The 18,938-nt window shown below is 40.1% G+C and overlaps 1 protein-coding gene across 8 annotated transcripts in view; it reads right to left on the reverse strand.

The window, feature by feature from the left end:
* The window catches only part of GRIP1 (glutamate receptor interacting protein 1), a 699,747-nt gene that overhangs the window by 66,791 nt on the left and 614,018 nt on the right, over window positions 1-18,938 (reverse strand). For all 8 annotated transcript variants that reach the window (XM_033440573.2, XM_049693962.1, XM_049693963.1 and 5 more), the window contains 3 exons: window positions 15,932-16,012; window positions 3,227-3,296; window positions 1,426-1,571 (listed from right to left, as the gene is read on the reverse strand). In XM_033440573.2, coding sequence (XP_033296464.1) covers window positions 1,426-1,571; window positions 3,227-3,296; window positions 15,932-16,012 — 297 coding nt within the window. The remainder of the gene's footprint in view (window positions 1-1,425; window positions 1,572-3,226; window positions 3,297-15,931; window positions 16,013-18,938) is intronic.

Genomic DNA, 18,938 nt, shown 5'->3' on the forward strand with positions numbered 1-18,938 from the left:
CCAATTGAGTCAAAAGCTTAAAAGTTTAGAGTCAATTATGATTATTTCCAATCCTGTTTATGCCAGTTGTACTTGTTATTGTAACGACGTAATTTAATGAATCTTATATAACCTATGAAATATGAGTATATTGGATCTATGAAAAAATCAAATGCTTTGGAAAGATTCAATAAGGGGGATTATTAGGCAAGAAATCAACAGTTAATTACATAGAGGAAAAACTTGAAAACATTGGGGAAATAAAAATCTAGATGGAGTAAGCATTCAGATTGCTTTAAATTATTTAAATTCTCACTGCATTAAAGCAAAACAACACACAAAAACCAAACCTGGAAATCATAAACTGTATATTATGGGTATGACTTAGGCAAACAAGTCAAAAGGCTTGTAACTACAATCAGCAGAAAGTGTTGGCTTCACCCATAAGATCGGTACATTTTTAAGTTAAATGTTTATGTTATAGATATATGTTACTTTCTATAAATCCCCACATTAGTTGACTCTTTCAATTCATGAACTTTTTTCAGTTAGCTTGGGTTCTTATCAAAATCAGATAAAAGGGCGTCTGCTGCGGGGCTACTCAGATTGCTGGGTCTTGGCCCACAGCAGCATCATGATGAAGTTTGTTAGAAATGACAGTCTCAGGCCCCACCTAGGGTGAGCGCTCAGGAACTGTGTTTTAACTGAGCTCTTCCGGTGATTCTGAGGCCTTCTCAAGTTTGAGAGGCACCGCTCTCCTGTATTCGCACATAACTGGAAGCACTAACAATGGATACAGCCCTTTTAGAAAGCAACATGGTACAAGACTCATCCGAAATCATAAAAATTCCCTTTTTATTTTGACTCAGTCACCCTACTTTTAGGAATATTTCCTAAGGAAATAATTCAAAAGAAAAAACGTTGAATAAAGATATCCACGCATAAAAATATCGGTTATTGTGCCACCTACAGTAATAAAACAACTGGGAGCAATCTAAGTAAGAAGAAAAGAATGGTAAATACATTACGGGCAGTAAATTCAAATGATAGCTATTAAGGGTTTGTAAAATGGTAACATGTTTATAAAGCTAAGGAAAAAAGAGAACACGCACTGTTATAATTACGTAACATAATATCAACTAGAAAATGACCAGTTCTATTGTATTAGGGTGGTATCAGGTGATGATTAAGTTTTCATCTTTAAAGTTATTTTAATGTAGCTATAATGTTTATAAATGAAAATATCTTAATTATACCATTTAAAAGCACCATTATTTAAAATTCATACTACACTCTCAACGCCCAATTTAAAGACCCTCTTAACTACAAAAAACACTGCTGCCATGTCACTAGCCAGCTGTTGTATGTAAAACACCAAGATCTAATATCTTTGGTGACAGACGGGCAGTTAGAGAAATCAGTCTTCACTAAGGAGGTTATCAATACCTGAATTATCTTCATCTTTGCGGATTTTCAGCTTCACCAAGTCTTCACACTGCTGAAGGATCTGAACTGCATCTTCCATGGAACAGTTGTCCAGCCTGATGTTATCTATGGCAAGTAATTTATCCCCAAGTTCCAGGGTTCCCGTTCTGATAGTAAAGGCATAGCAAATGCATGATTAATGATGAGCACTTAACCAGGCCATTTAAGAGGCACTTAGCACAAAGCAGCATTATGGTAGCCTTTAGAAGAAATAAGATTCTTCAACTTTTAAAACTGCATTTTATTGACAAATCCCCTTTCTCCAGTCTTAATTTGGATGGCTGCCGTGACATTAAATTGCAGAGTATTAAAAAATATTTTTCTTCTGCTTTCTTCAATTAGACCAGGACAACCATATAAGCGTCACTCAGGAATTCTAAGGTTTCCAGGAAGGGGGTAATGGGCCCAGGTTTACACAGCCCGGGTGTCCTTATGCTTCTCCAGATTGTTGCACCACTTTTGGTCCTTGGCAGTCCAGATACTAGGAGAGGATACAGGGAGTGAGGCGAGTCAAGGTGGGATGGCCTTAGGGGAGGTCTGAGTCCTGGTGTCTCTGCTATTTCCACCTGCACTGGGGAACTCACTATGGCTGCAGTAGGGAGAAAAGGGGAATTGGATGCTATCTGAAAGGTGTCCATTGAGAGTCTAATACTGGTTACGGACTGCTTCAGGTCTTGAAAGTTTTTAAAGGTCCTTCACGAAATGAGAAAAACAATGAGAAGGTATATGTTTTTGCAGGTGCTTCTGTATGTATATGCACACATATCTGTAAGGAAGGTTATGTTTTGGTAAGAACCATCCTTTATGCATTATGTCTGTGACCAAGATTGCTAATTGCTTCCCAGAATCCATTCTCCCTTCCTTCTTCTGGGTCATCCCCTAAAGATACACACCCCAGACTCTTTCTGCACCACCCCACCTCCCTTCTATGGCTGGAAAATCACAATGACTGGAGAAGCTGGAGAGGACGGCAGAGCTGCTTCTCCAGCCCTGCGTTGCCTGTCTACCTCCCAACTGCTGTATGAGAGACAAACTTCTGTCTTGTTGGATCCACTCCGTTTATGTCTCCTTGTCACAGTATCTGAGCCTATACCTATATACCTAAGTTCATACAATGTCCTTCCTACTTTTTGAGTGTTAAAATATTTCTTTAATGAAATGACTGTGATAACAGATGGGATTTTTTAAGTCCTTAACTGGAAAATAAAAAGAAAGTTAACAGTCTTACATCAATATTCCTAATCACTTAAAAATATTTTTGATCTGTGAAATTGAACGTTTGAGGCTCCCTGATTTTTGTGGTCTATGAACCAAATAGGATACATAAACACTGTTTAAGGCTCAAGGACCTGGCTTGACTAGGGAGGACATCCTGGCATCTAGCAAAACTCTCCCCTAAGCTATTATCTCCATGTGGGGTGACTCTCATCATTGGGGCCACTTTCAGTTTTTTAGCGGGAAAAATGAAGGATGGAAGATGACCAGTGAAGGAGAGGCTATGTTGGACTCATGAATGACCCTAAAAAACATTTTCATGTGATTGTTGTCTGCACTGGGTGCAGAAATAAACTGACACCGGGGGAGAGCTCTACATAGTCATTGACATTAGGGATGTCAAAAATATAATCGATTAATCGTGGTTGCCTGGAAAATATTGAGAATACCATGACCTATTAGCAAGGTTGTCTTGGGTGTGGAAGAGGTCATTTCTGCTGTAATTAAGAAATACCTTGGGATGAATCAGTAAATCCATCTTTCTTACCTGTGTGCCACACTGCCTTTCTTGATATCTGATATGACCAGGGGGTCTCCTGGTTTTCTACTGGATGGTGCTGTAATAATGAAGATAGAATAGTCACATCTTTATATCCACGATTCACCCACTACTGTACAGGTCTCACTGTAATAGCAGCCATTAATGCAAGTACAGTTTGTATGCAAAGCAAAGAGAATCAGCAAATGAATTTAAAAATGCACATATTACCCCTTCTTGATATAAAAATGTTTGTGTTAAAGTACTCATAAACTTGAAAACTAAAGCAAAGTTATTTTAAATCTGCAATTGAAGAAAGCAATTGAAAAGCTGCCCATCTGGATTAAATCTATTTCAATCTGTGATTCTCAAGAGACGGAGGTGAAGAGTGAATAGTCCAACAGAAAAGTGTATTAAAAGCAATCAGGGGCTCCCCTTAGTGGTACTTACATGTGATCCCTTCTCCTACCCATTCTTTCACTCCTTACCAGTGAGGAGACACCACTCTTCATGGGATCCTGCCATATTACTCAAGTGTACTGGGTGGGAAAGTGGATGAGAATCACTAATGTAAGTTTTTTTTTTTCCCCAGAAGGATATCTTTTGCTAGATAGACTGCAAATATTAAAATTTTGCTCACAAATTCATACCTAGAATGCTCTGAAATATTCAGAAATCTGACTGATGCTATTTATTTATACTTACATATATATTCATATTTAAACAAGTACATGTAACTTTTATTGAGTTTATAGATAAATCTATTATCCTGCACAGTGGTCAGTTTTGGGCTTTATAAATTTTCTTAGGAATATTTCCCTTTGGTGATAATGGAATAATAATAATGAAAAGCCATTAGGAATGAGTCTACTTAGACTTAATCCTCAAAATGAACTATAGTCCATATTTAAGTACAAAAATATCATCTTGACCTAGAAAGTTTACATTTAATTTAGGAGTTCAATAATTAAAATGAACATACCAACATTTATAAACAACAATTTGCCTCCAATAGGAGACGTTTTACCAACCTGAAGCCTGGAGTGATTTCTTTTTAAGGATCATTAAAAGGCGCCTAATGTAAGATTTTATTATAAACAGTCTGATCACCCCATAATAATCACAGAACCATATCATATCCCATAATCCCATTTGAATCCCAGGAAAATGTTTATGCACAAGAACAGATGGTTTAATATCGCAACACATCATTGAAAGAAAAAGCAAACACATATACCAATACCTTACCCACCGAGTTAGTCCACAGTAAATGTTAATGGGACTTCATCCAATCACTATTCTTAGCTTCTAGCAAACAATGCAAAACATTCTGTTCACTACAATTAATTCATAATTTAAACCTCCACTCAGTGATTTGATATAATTCCACTACAGAAATATAAACATCCAGCGGTTTTACTCATATTACATTTCAGAACAGCAAATCGTTCTGGGCACAGGGCACAAAAACAAAAACTTTGTTATAATCAGCAAATACAACTTTCCTAGCATCTGCCAATAACTTTACACGATATTTTCCCAAGCTTTAGTAACCATCACAGAGCACTCAATGTTTCCCTTGGTTTTTTAAAAAATTCATTTTCCATTGAAATGGACTAAAACAAAACAGTATAGGCAACGAAATACATCAAACCCATCTCTGTCACCCTTCTAACAGAGGAAAATAACACTGTGACCTCTGGACAAACCCACACAGCTTTGCAGAGGGGTGTGAAACTTCTAATGGTCTACAGACATGTATGGTGCCCATTTCATGTTTACTACATTCTTCTCTTTCTCCTTTAATCAAGTCCATACTTGAGGTTTGAAAGGTTCTTCAGGGTGGATGCCCACTGGAGGGATGAAGTTGAGCCCAGAAGTTGAGCTCCTGACACTATCACTACCATGCTTACCAGGCACATTAAATGTGGCCATGCCTTTGGGGCTTTGAGGGCTCAGTCATGGTTTGCACACCCTGGCACCATGTTTTATTTTATTTTTCTTTTAAAAAAATTTTAATTGAAATATAGTTGAGTTACAATGTTATGTTAATTTCTGCTGTACAGCAAAGTGACTCAGTTATACATATATATATACATTCTTTCTTTATATTCTTTTCCATTATGGATTATCATAGGATATTGAATATAGTTCTCTGTGCTATACAGTAGGAACTTGGGGTTGTTTATCCATTCTATATACAATAGTTTACATCTGCTAACCCCAACTTCCCAATCCATCCCTCCCCCACTCCCCTTCCCCTTGACAACCACAAGTCTGTTCTCTATATCTGAGTCGTTTCTGTTTCATAAATAAGTGCATTTGTGTCATATTTTAGATTCCACACATAAGTGATATTATATGTTATTTGTCTTTCTCTTTCTGACTTACTTCATTTAGTATGATAATCTCCAGGTCCATCCATGTTGCTGCAAATGGCATTATTTCATTCTTTTTTATGGCCGAGTAGTATTTCATTGTATATATGTACCACATCTTCTTTATTCATTCATTTGTCGATGGACATTTAGATTGTTTCCATGTCTTAGCTATTGTGAATAGACCTAACACCATGTTTTTTTTAGCCTATATTATTTATTTATTTATTAACATATTTACTGGAGTATAATTGCTTTACAATAGTGTGTTAGTTTCTGCTTTATAACAAAGTGAATCAGCTATACATATACATATATCCCCATATCTCCTCCCTCTTGCGTTTCCCTCCTACCCTCCCTATCCCACCCCTCTAGGTGGTCACAAAGCACCGAGCTGATCTCCCTGTGCTATGTGGCTGCTTCCCACTAGCTCTCTGTTTTACATTTGGTAGTGTATATATGTCCATGCCACTCTCTCACTTTGTCCCAGCTTACCCTTCCCCCTCCCTGTGTCCTCAAGTCCATTCTCTACGTTCACGTCTTTATTCTCGTCCTGCCCCTAGGCTCTTGAGAACCTTTTTTTTTTTTAGATTCCATATATATGTGTTGGCATACAGTATTTATTTTTCTCTTTCTGACTTACTTCACTCTGTATGACAGGCTCTAGGTCCATCCACCTCACTACAAATAACTCAATTTCGTTTCTTTTTATGGCTGAGTAATATTCCACTGTATATATGTGCCCCATCTTTATCCATTCATTTGTCGATGGACACTTAGGTTAGCACCATGTTTTGATTCTTCTCTGAGGAAGGTACAAACCAAGCATGCTTTGCTTGACTTGTAGTGCTTTAAAAAATTAGTTGCCAACATTTAAAAAGTAGTAGATTTCATACAGATGTACAGCTTCTTTTAAAAAATTAGAGAGGCAATATGGTATAGTGATGAAGAGGCAGCCAGAATGCTTGGGTTCCAAATCCTGCCTCTTCCACATATAAGCCGTGTATGCCTGATCACATAGTGTTCAGACACCTTAGTTTCTTGGTTTGTGAAACGGTGATAAAAAACAACAGTGCTGATCTCATACAGTTTTTGTTGTAAGGATTGAATTCTTCTATGTAAGGTGACTGGAGCAGTGCGCATACAATACAGTACATAAGTGTTTATTATGATGATTATCCAGCAACATTGGACTCACTTTCCCACTCTCTCCTTCAGATGGAGCCTTCCGTCTCTAATTTGCCACTGTCCTCATTGGAAGGATCTCACTTCCAGACTTGCCTCACCTCCGAGGGCTTTGTGACCCTTTGAGCGAGAATACATTAGCACTCGCTCAGTGCTTTGAATTTGCTTGGAGTTCTCCATTGAACAATCCTGTGAAATCCACTGAATTGAAGTTCACAGAGCCATCCATCGAACACATACTCATTGAACACCAACTATGAGCTAGGCACGTCTGCTCTGGGCACTGGCCATGAAATCCTGGAGAAAAGCTGGATAAAAAGGGGAGATGGGGGGACTTCCCTGGTGGTCCAGTGGCTAAGACTCCACACCCCCAATGCAGGGGGCCCGGGTTCGATCCCTGGTCAGGGAACTAGATCCCACATGCCGCAACTAAGAGTTTGCATGCCGCAACTAAAAAAAGAAAAAATCTCGCATGCTGCCTCTTTCTGTTATGAAAGATGAGAAGTCAGTTCTCTTCCGCCTCTACATCACCACCATATTCAGACACAGTTCTTGTTCCCCCATTCTTCCAATACAGTTTTGTCATTTTTTGTAAAATCAATATTTAGCATTTACTTTAGTATGACGGCAAACAGTATTAGAAGACAAGCCATGTTGCATGGCATGATTACCTGCCTTTTCTACAGGATATATTTTCTGTTGTCTTGATGTCTTTGTTGGCTTAATTTTCTTGTGTTTACCATGAATTCAACTCCTCAGATCTGTAATCTCTCAACATGTTATATCATATCAAGAATTCTATTAGAGGTTTCCAACCCATCTGGAACGTTTGCTTTCTAGGGTTACTACCCAGACCTTGGGAATTTCCTTCCCACAGACCCTGGGAACCCAGAGTTTCTTTTCATTCCTGTTAATTAAAGAAGGAGGCCATTAGACTGAGGTGGCTCTAATGCTGTGGTAGCCCAAGGAAGCCAACCAAAATCTAAGCTTTTACAAGGTTATGAAATCAAAATACTAAGGACAACCAGTCACAAACAGCCAACTAGGCTTTAAGTTACAGCGAGTTAAATAATTTCCTTTCTTTGCCTCTGCTCTTCCTATATCTGTCTCTCCCCAGACTCCTGTTGGGGGAGCATTCCTAACGACTTCTGGTTTGGTGCTGCCAGATGTGAATCCATTTTTTTTGCTCAAATAAACTCTTAAAATGTTTAATATGCCTCAGTTTACCTTTTAACACTCTCTCTTGCATCCTTCCTGGCTTTACTCTCTTTTGGTGGTTGGTACACGTTCTCTGACGGCTTCCCAAGGCAGAGTGCATGCGAGGAGAGTATTCTGAATTCTTGCATAGTTGTCTTTCTTTTACTTCCACCTTTGCTAGATGGAGAATTCTAGGCTGGAAATTTCTTTTCCCTCAGAATTTTGAAGGCACTCTTCCATTGGTTTCTAGACTCCAGAACTGCTATTTGTTGAGAAGCCTGACGCCATTCTGATTACTCGGTTATTATTTGTGTTCTGATACACTGTGTGAAAACTGCCCACCCCCACTGGAAGCCTGTAGGATTGTCTTTTTCTCCCAGTTTTCAAATCTCATGATGACGTGCCTTGGTGTGGGTCTGTTTTCATCCACAGCTCATGGACCCATACATCTGGAAACTTATATCCATCAATTCTAGGAAATTTATGAAAATATATCCTTGATGCTTTTCTCTCCTCTTTCTTTTTGTAACGTCTATTATTTGGATATTGTGTTATTTGGATTCGTATAATTTTCCTATTTAGTCTAGATTCTTCATTTATTTATTTGTTGTTTTGTCCTAATTTCTAGAAATCTTCCTCAACATTTTTTCCAGTATTTCTGTCGAACTCCTTCATTTCTGCCATATTCTTACTTTTCAAGAGCTCTTTGTTCCCCACTGGAGGCTACTGTGTAATAGTATTCAGGGCCTCCCACCCAGGGATACAAATGATGTTAATGATCTTTTTTTTTTTCTTTTTAAAGTTTTCTTCTTCCTGCATGTGCTGTTTCTGTTTTTTTCTTTGTTTTTGGTGATAGTCTTGCATCTTAGATTCTTTCCTCCAAGTGCCTGTGTTTTTCTTAGCTCTCTGTTCACATCAAAGATGGCTCTCCAAAGTAGTAGCTGTTTGAAAGCTTGGTGCCCCTGAGTGGGGCTCCTGGATTACGGTCGTCACTGTATAGTTCAGGCCAGACTGCTTCTGTATAGTTCAGTGCCAGATGGCACTGATTCTTCCTCCAGCTCGGAGGGGATTAAGCCTGGATACCTGGCTTCTTTGAGCTTCTGTGAAAAGACCAGCAGCCTCCTCATTCAGTGTCTCACTGAATCTCTGCTTTCAGAGCTGGACTGGTACACTCAGCTGTGCCCTCCCAACCCAGAGACCCTCCCTTTCACGTTTTCCAGAGGATAAAACTAGGCTCTGCCAGGAAGGGGAGGGGTGCTTGGTGGTTCTGAGTTGGGGAAGGCATCTGAGGGACTCATTCATTCTTAACAGACTTTCAACCAATCCCCCTGTGTTCGTACTCTCCCATCACTTTTTTTTTTTTTTTGTGGTACGCGGGCCTCTCACTGTTGTGGCCTCTCCCATTGCGGAGCACAGGCTCCGGACGCGCAGGCTCAGCGGCCATGGCTCACGGGCCCAACCGCTCCGCGGCATGTGGGACCTTCCCGGACCTGGGCACGAACCCGTGTCCTCTGCATCGGCGGGCGGACTCTCAACCACTGTGCCACCAGGGAAGCCCTCTCCCATCACTCTTGCTTCCAGAAGTTCCTGATTCCACCTCTCTGACTTGCTGGGAGTTTAGGATGCACATCAGGCTGTCAGCTTTCCACTCTGCTTCTTTAAATTAATCTTTCTCCATCTTCTTTGCCACTTCCAAATTTGGTTGTTGTTATCTATTTTTCTTTTCCTCTTCTCCTTATGAGTTTCTGCCTCCTGAAAAATCTTATACTGTCATTTTAAAATGGGGGTTTGGGGTAGGAGCAGGGCTAAAGGCGTGTTTTCAAGCTAGCATCTTTTGACTCACGAAGCTTTAAAATCACTGGTCGTCTGTCACTGTCAGAAACTGGTTCTCACAGTGAATTTGGATTCTTTTCTTCTCAAACAGTTGTTGGAAGAGGTAGAAAATGACAGTCCCTATCTTTTGTTTAAAACACTTTTTCTGTATCTGAAGACGGGTGAAATCTTCTGCAGTGTGAAGCTAATTAAATGTGAATCATTCCAAGAACATTCTATAATGTCTAGCCGTTCATGGAACTTACTCTGCTAGTCAAGGTACTTTGCTCAAAGGACCTGATAAACTGTCCAAACTACACTGGAGAAGCACACACACACACACACACACACACACACACACACTCACTCACTCACGCAATCATTCAGTTTTACTTTCATTGTAACCATATAAATATGTGCGTGTGTATACACACACACACACACACACACACACACACACACACACACACACACACACACACACACACACACACACACATATATACTACCTGGCAAGTAAAACTGGTTATTTGATTTGAAATGGACCAGTGAGTAGAGTTTTTATTGCAAAGTTGGCAAAAAACCATGAACACATTTCTCTTCTAAATACGTTTAAGACTTAAGGCGAAAATGACAGATTTGTTGTTCTTGTTATAAAGAATGCTTTATGATTTTACAAAAAATAAAGCAGGCCTTTGTTCCTGAAGACAATTCGGTCACAACTAAAAAGGAAAGCCAATAAATTAACTGCACTCACAAAATGCTGTCTCTTGCTTTTCTAATATAGGATCTGGGAAGATTCATCAATCAGATGGTGACAGGGATGAGTGTTAACACGAACACAGCCAGTGTTAAGTCAGACAGAAAGGGTTTGAATCCCTGCACGGCCTTTTATTAGCTCTGGGTCTTTGGGCAGCTTATCCAGCTGTGTAAAATGGGCACAGATGTTATAGGGCCACTTTCAGGATTAAATGAGAAAACACATATAAATTGCTTAGTGCCATGCACGGTACAAAGTAGATAAAACTCCCTTGTAATAAAACCTCCAAAGAAAACTTCGATACCAAAAGATCTTTATGGACAACTACACGTTGCAGAGACAAGCACAGTTCTCTGACTTGAAAGGCAGGTGAGCTGCATTGGAGGGTATGGGCTCTGGTTTCTGACTGGCTGAGGTGTCAGAGCTTCAGGATGCTGCTTCTTGTCCCAAACTGCATCCTTCTGCTAGGCTGTTCTACTTTATTTGCTATAATAAATTACTCCATATCATAGCAATAAAATCTATAAAAGTAATGCCTGATGCTAATGTGCTACGAATGTCTCATCAGGAACTTATGAAAATTAGTCTAAAACTTCTCACCACATCCAAAATCAGAGGGACTCATTTCTCAGTCAATTAGGTATGAAGAGTGAGTCTTAAGCCAAGCGTGAAGGCTCTGATGGTACGCTTCCCGAGGTGGAGCCTATTTCTCACTACTCAGAGCTTTCACAAGATGAAGATACAGAAAGAGGACTTTGTATAAAGATAGTGAGATCATTAGAGAAATGCAAATCAAAACTACAATGAGATATCATCTCACACCGGTCAGAATGGCCATCATCAAAAAATCTACAAACAATAAATGCTGGAGAGGGTGTGGAGAGAAGGGGACCCTCTGGCACTGTTGGTGGGAATGTAAATTGACACAGCCACTATGGAGAACAGTATGGAGGTTCCTTAAAAAACTAAAAATAGAACTACCATATGACCAGCAATCCCACTACTGGGCATATACCCAGAGAAAACCATAATTCAAAAAGAGTCATGTACCACAATGTTCATTGCAGCTCTATTTACAATAGCCCAGAGATGGAAACAACCTAAGTGTCCATCATCGGATGAATGGATAAAGAAGATGTGGCACATATATACAATGGAATATTACTCAGCCATAAAAAGAAACAAAATTGAGTTATTTGTAGTGAGGTGGATGGACCTAGAGTCTGTCATACAGAGTGAAGTAAGTCAGAAAGAGAAAGACAAATACCGTATGCTAACACATATATATGGAATCTAAGAAAAAAAAATGTCATGAAGAACCTAGGGGTAAGACGGGAATAAAGACACAGACCTACTAGAAAATGGACTTGAGGATATGGGGAGGGGGAAGGGTAAGCTGTGACAAAGTGAGAGAGTGGCATGGACATATATACACTACCCAACGTAAAACAGATAGCTAGTGGGAAGCAGCAACATAGCACAGGAAGATCAGCTCGGTGCTATGTGACCACTTAGAGGGGTGGGATAGGGAGGGTGGGAGGGAGGGAGACGCAAGAGGGAAGAGATATGGGAACATATGTATATGTATAACTGATTCACTTTGTTATAAAGCAGAAACTAACACACCATTGTAAAGCAATTATACTCCAATAAAGATGTACAAAAAAAAAAGATAGAAACATTCATAAACCTCTGTAGTGCCTCAGTTTCCCTAACAGTACCTGTGTGTGTATGAGTGAGAAGAGGGTCCTTTGATTTCCTACTTAGGTAGGATAATTATGGTTGGCACTAAATTTTGTGGGGTAGAGCCTTGCTTAAAATATTTCATGAGGCTCTATGTGGAAAATAAATATCGATCATTATAATAATTAACATTCATTACGGTTCACAAGGTGTTCTGGGCACCTTACATACACTAACTCATCTAATTTTCTCAACAGTGCTACAAAGAAGGTAATGAGCACGCCATTTTATAGACAAGGAAACTCAGTACAGAGCGGTCAAGAGAGTTGGGAAGTGGGGCAGTCTGGGCTCTGAGTCCTTGCTCTTCATCATTTTCCAAGTTCATGCTTCTTCAGTTCATGCAATAGACTTTGCACAAGCATCTATATTCCTCATCGCCCTCAGAGGCTCATTTCCTGGAGGGCACACTGGTTAGAAGAACATTGGTTACAGACTCCTCATTCACTCCTTCAACAAAGACAGGGATTAAACAAGCATCTTGTATGTGCCAGGAACTGTGCTAGACCTCAGGAATTTACTATTCTGTAACAATGAAAATGGACTCTGTTTTGTTTTTTTTTCTTTAGCAAATTCTGCTTTCTCAACTGGCAAAATATGAGTATTTTCCACGAGGAGACACAAACTCAGGATGGTGATGATTAGTTGTGTAAACGGAGCTGGAGCTCTAGAAGGACTGACAGGCATGTTTGATGAGCTTACGTATCATTTCTCCATCCGGGTATGGCACAAAACTTTTAGCTTCCATGCAAAGCTTTAGTTTACAGCTGGCTAAAATTCAAGCAGTTTTGTGGGGTTTGGGGATAGTTTCCATGATTGGTATTAAAATCAGTTTTAGTACATATGTAACATCATCATAAAGCATAATTTTATATGATTCTTTATGTGAATAAAATATTTTGCAGTTGTGTATACATGGCCACACTTGAAACAAACTGAACATATAAATACTGACTTTGAAAAAGGAATCTATCACAGGATTAGTTTTTAAAGGGATACTCTCCTTTCTAGTTAAATTACATTTTTATGTATATTAATCTTTAAGAATAAATCTATTGCGAGTTGCCATTTGATCCTGCAATCCCACTCCTGAGCATATATCTGGACAAAGCTATAATTCACAAAGATACATGCACCCCTAGGTTCATAGCAGCACTATTTACAATAGCCAAGGTGTGGAAACAACCTCAATGTCCATGGACTGATGAATGGATAAAGAAGATATGGCATATATATATATATATATATATATATATATATATATATACACACAATGGAATATTACTCAGCCATAAAAAAGAATGAAATAATGCCATTTGCAGCCATGTACATGGACGGACCTAGAGATGATCATACTAAGTGCAGTAAGTCAGAAAGAGAAAGACTCATACCATATGATATCACTTATATGTGGAATCTAAAATATGACACAAATGAACTTATCTATGAAACAGAAAGAGACTCACAGACATAGAGAACAGACTTGTGGTTGCCGAGGGGGAGGGGAATGGGGAAGGGAAAGATTGGGAGTTTGGGATTAGCAGATGCAAACTATTATCTATAGAATGGATAAACAAGTAGGTCCTACTGTATAGCACAGGCAACTATATTCAATATCCTGTGATAAACCATAATGGAAAATAAAATAAATAAAACTGCTTTTCAAATAAAAAAGAATAAACCTATTGCATTAAAAAAGACCATCCTCTTAAGTAAAACTTGAGAGTAAAATTACAGTGTGGTAAACTGTGTGGTAAGAGAAGCTTCCGAGGAATAGGTGTCTTCTGTAGGTGCACCAGTAGTAAGCATTTCTAAGGACTCAAAACTTAGTATTGGGCCGTGGCACTCAGAGTGTCTTTACTGAATGGAGGCAGGAGGAAGAAAGAATGGGGTGGAAGCAGGGTCTCTGCGTGCAGCCAGCAAGCAGGCTCTACACTGCGCAACTCCAAGAGGTACCACGTTCACGGCCAATTCTGATGGAATAAATGAATGGAATGGAATAGACAGGATAAATGAGAGCAGGGTTAAAGTTACATGGGGGTTGCAGAAGCCACGTAGAGCCCCAAATACTTTTAGAATAGTAAGTTCTGATGAGCTCTCCCTTAATCTCAGCAAGCACAGCTGGTGACAGAACAGTGGCATACCATCTTTGCTTCGTAATGAACAAACCGAAAGGGGAAGCGACCCAGTTAAAGGCGTAAATGACTGTAGTAGCAACTAGAATAGGTCTGGAGTCTCCAAAGTCCCATTTCATCTTTCTACTTATTCTACAGAGGAACGTCAGATCCATCAGTCGTACTTTTCTCCCAGTACTGGGGGTTGGGGGAGATACAGGCTCTCATACATATGGCTTCTTGTTCTTTTTTTTTTTGCAGTACGCAGGCCTCTCATTGCTGTGGCCTCTCCCGTTGCGGCGCACAGGCTCCGGACGCATAGGCTCAGCAGCCATGGCTCACGGGCCTAGCCGCTCCGCGGCATGTGGGATCCTCCTGGACCAGGGCACGAGCCCGTGTCCCCTGCATCGGCAGGCAGACTCTCAACCACTGAGCCACCAGGGAAGCCCTGGCTTCTTGTTCTTAACATTTATTCCATATTGTAGTACCACTATTTTTGGTGTTACATTAGATATATGTGATTTATTGGTTATTAATAAAACTTCATCTTTGATGTTAAATGTATATTGTCAAAGTTGAATTGAACAGCTCCCATTTCATACACCCACTTGAGAACTCTTGGTTTTTGCCTTAGCCACTGATGTAAATGCTATCCGACAGAGTGTAGTGAGGCACCTTTACGTAGCCTCATCACTCTCTGGAAGGGACCGCACCTTGGTCACAGATGTCGCTTCTAGGTCTCCTTTGGTCTTCATGCATTAATCATTTGCCTCATTTTCTTGAAGCATTTATGGATGAACTTAGTTTATGGATATTAAAAGCATAGAGACCTCAATTTCCATTCTATAAATTTCCACTGGGGCTCAAATTTTCAAAGCTGTTTTACCAAGGCAGTTATAAATCTAGAGCCTGAGGAAAAGAGGGAATTAAACACAGTTATATGTCCTCCTTTTCTTTTTGGCTTGGTTACCCAGGCACCTTGTACCATGGAGGAATTCAGGAAGTTACTAAAGAAAAAGACATCATTTCATTCTTGCAAAATGAATTATAGATGCATAGTGGACAGATGGGAAGATAGTCTCAATAGATTATTGTGAAAACTTAATCTATAGTATGTTAAAATGTAGAGAACCTCTATTCCTTCATATGCCATCTAATTATTCATGTGGGGTGTGTGAGACGTATTTATTGAGTACTTACTCATTATTTGCCAGGGACTACACTAGGTATATAAATATGTTATTTTATTTAATACTCTGAATAACCTACAAAATGAGGATATTTTGCAGATACGCTTATTTCTATTTTATAGGTGAAGAAACCTGAGACTGAAGAGAGTTACAGTAACTTGCTCCATTCACACAGCTGTTCAGTGCTGGAGGGTAACTGGCTCCACATTTTTGTACCATTAGGTAGAAACTTGGCAATGAAACTTAAAACATTTGCCATGCCTGTAAACCATTTGAGAATACACTTTTCTAATGTCTTCCTAAAACTCTGCATTTTAAAAGATATCACTTGTACTTACAACTTATGGTTATTCCAAGTTCCACACTGTGTTTCTTAGGGAGTTTTACATGAAATGTTCCACTACTCGGGATGACAGACTCTGTAATTTCAAAACAAAAAAGAATGTGTTTAGAGAAGACTAGGAAGATTGGAGCACCAATCAATGAAAATGCATCAGGAATACTTGTATCATCGTCATCATCTGTAGTTAAAGCTGTAGGAATTGACATCAAATCCTGATAAACTAAGCTCCTTGTGAAGAACAGACGTCCTACCCACAGGCCACAGCGCATAATTCACAGCAACAGTCGAGTTCCACGTTTTTAAAGTGTGATTCAGACAGCATCTCCATCAAATGTACCTAGGATGCAAGTTAAAAAGATAGATTCCCGAATCATCCCAGATCTGCGGAATCCGAATCTCTGAAGACAAGGCCTAGAAATCTGCATTTTAAACATATTCTCCAGGTGATTCTCAGGTATACTAAAGTTGAAGAACCAAAAGTAGTTATATTCTTTTCTCCCCCAGCCATATTGTTTGCAGAGTTTATTATTCAGCGGTGCTTTCTTTTTTTCATTCATAGCTGGGGGAGATCCATTTCGGAAAAGATTTCAGTTAGCTGTGACGGTTGTTGATCTGCAGGAGGAGAGGTGTGCCTGAATTTGTAAGGTAAATGTGGAAAAGTACACTTAAAGATGTAGAAGCAGCAGTGACAGTCAAAATATCTCACAACCAGAATGGTCCTGGCCACAACCAACCAGACTGAGTGCTGAGCAGAGTTGGAACAAAGGGACCCAGGAGGTCCCACTGCACCAAGGATGACCCTCTAGTTTCTGGATCACGGGGACGTTTCAGGGAGGAGCACGAGGGCAGGGGTCACTGGAACAGAGCGAAGTTGGGCTCAAGTGTTGGCCACCCAGTAGAGAAGTAAGCTAATGTAGGAACAGAGAGGGAAGCGGTGTGTACTGCTCGACTCTCAACCTTGGATAGATCTACTGTGATGTTACCAGGGCGTGACTAGTATCTGAGAAAGAAAGAATTGCTACATATTCTTAAATATATTCTTAAAATTCCTCTAACAGTCTGGGAGGCCTTCAATTGGAGACAAGGTTAAAATGGAAATATCCTCTTAAGAGATAACATCTATTCACACTAAGTAGCTAATGACTATAATCCTTTCTTGAAGGTTTTAGAAAGGGGTGGGAAGGGTTGGCAAGAAACAAAGGAAACATTAGCATAAGGGGAGGCTTGTGGGATGTCGGAATGAAACCACTTTTTCTGCTTCATTTTGCGCCAAGCTAGCTCCCAAACCGCCACAAAGAATTAACTACAGCTGCTGTGATGTGGGTAGAACTATTCAGTCCTCAGGCCCCTAGTCCAATTTGTTAATCACATTTTTAACATGTTTTGAGTCTCTGCAAAGCAGAGGTGAAAGGTGGGGTGGCCTCATGGAAGCAGAGTACTTCCTTCCTTCATCTGTCTTAACCTGCTCTTCCTGGCCTTTTCTACTTGCCCATGAAGAATTTAGGCAGTAAACCTTTTGTAAGACCAGAACCTGGGCTTCCCTGGTGGTGCAGTGGTTGAGGGTCCACCTGCCGATGCAGGGGACCCGGGTTCGTGCCCCGGTCCGGGAGGATCCCACATACCGCGGAGAGGCTAGGCCCGTGAGCCATGGCCGCTGAGCCTGCGCGTCCGGAGCCTGTGCTCCGCAACGGGAAAGGCCACAGCAGTGAGAGGCCCGTGTACCGCAAAAAAAAAAAAAAAAAAGTAATAATAATAATAAGACCAGAACCTGATCTTCCAACTCAGAGTAACTGCCATAGACAAACAGGAGCACACAGTAAAATTTTGATTTTCCTGGGCCCTCCAGGCTTCTAGAAAGTCACCTGTAAAGAAGGTTCCCCAAACTGCCCTGGTAAGTTTCAGCCGGGGCTGCTGGGTAAAGGCAAGTCTGCCCCCTCTGGCTTCTTCCTTCTTCCCAGTTCTTTCCTCATTTCGCTGGGGCGTGAGGGAATCTGTCGTCTTCTCCCACTTCCTCCCTCTCTTCTTAATTCTCCTGTCCTGTCAGGTGTGGCCCCTTGAGTGTCACAGATGTTGTCCTCAACTAAGACTAATCTAAGATGTACCAGGAAGTAACAACATATATTTATTTGTTTATTTATTCATGAAGAATTTGTATCCTTCCCATTTCCCAATCGGAACTTGAGATAGATAAAATCAGTTATTTCCCCCAGTAGATTTCAAAAAGACTGGCTAATTTTAATATATTGGGGCAGAAAAAGAGAAATGAGGTTAAGTAATAACCACCTCGGTATGCTTTACTTCCTTACTTCAAGTGCTCCAAGTATCACAAATATTTACTCCTAAAAGATCTCTCAAATCCTTCCTTTCATCTCTTCTCTGAATCTTTGTGAAGGCTAATTACTACCTGCTTCCCACCACCAAAAGAGAAAGTTTAGGAATTTGGAATTAGCATGCAGACTGGGGGCAGACAGGGTATTTGGAAGAGGCTAGTTTGGCCCATCCGCACCAATAGCCAGGCTGCAGAGAGAAGGCAGAAAGAAACAAGTGTACTTGAGGAGACAGTGTGAGGTCTTGGAGAGAGCCAGTGGTTAGCCTTGACAGCCCCTGGGTCTAGCTCTTCTAGGGGCTGCCTATTCCCTGTCCTCAAAGGCTGTGAAACACCAGTGTGCTTCCAGGAAATGCCTCTCCTGTCTAAATTAGCTTGAGTGCATTTCTGTGGCTTGCAACTAAATAGCTTTGCTATTTAGAGAACTCATTTCATGTATGTTTGTTTTAGTGTTATCCGTTTTACGAAAACGTTCTCTGTGAAAGGGGAGGGGAGCATAATGTATGTATATGTGTATCCACGTATGTATATGACATCTTGCCCAAGATGCTATACAAGTGAGTCTTTGATTCATAAGGGCCTGGAAAACACAGATCTAAAATAGTTACTATAGAAACATTTTGCTTTACATTTAAAAAAAAATTATTTGTTATTTTTGGCTGTGTTGGGTCTTCTT

This window comes from Orcinus orca, chromosome 11 (assembly GCF_937001465.1).
Source record: "Orcinus orca chromosome 11, mOrcOrc1.1, whole genome shotgun sequence".
NCBI classification, from domain to species: Eukaryota; Metazoa; Chordata; class Mammalia; order Artiodactyla; family Delphinidae; genus Orcinus; species Orcinus orca.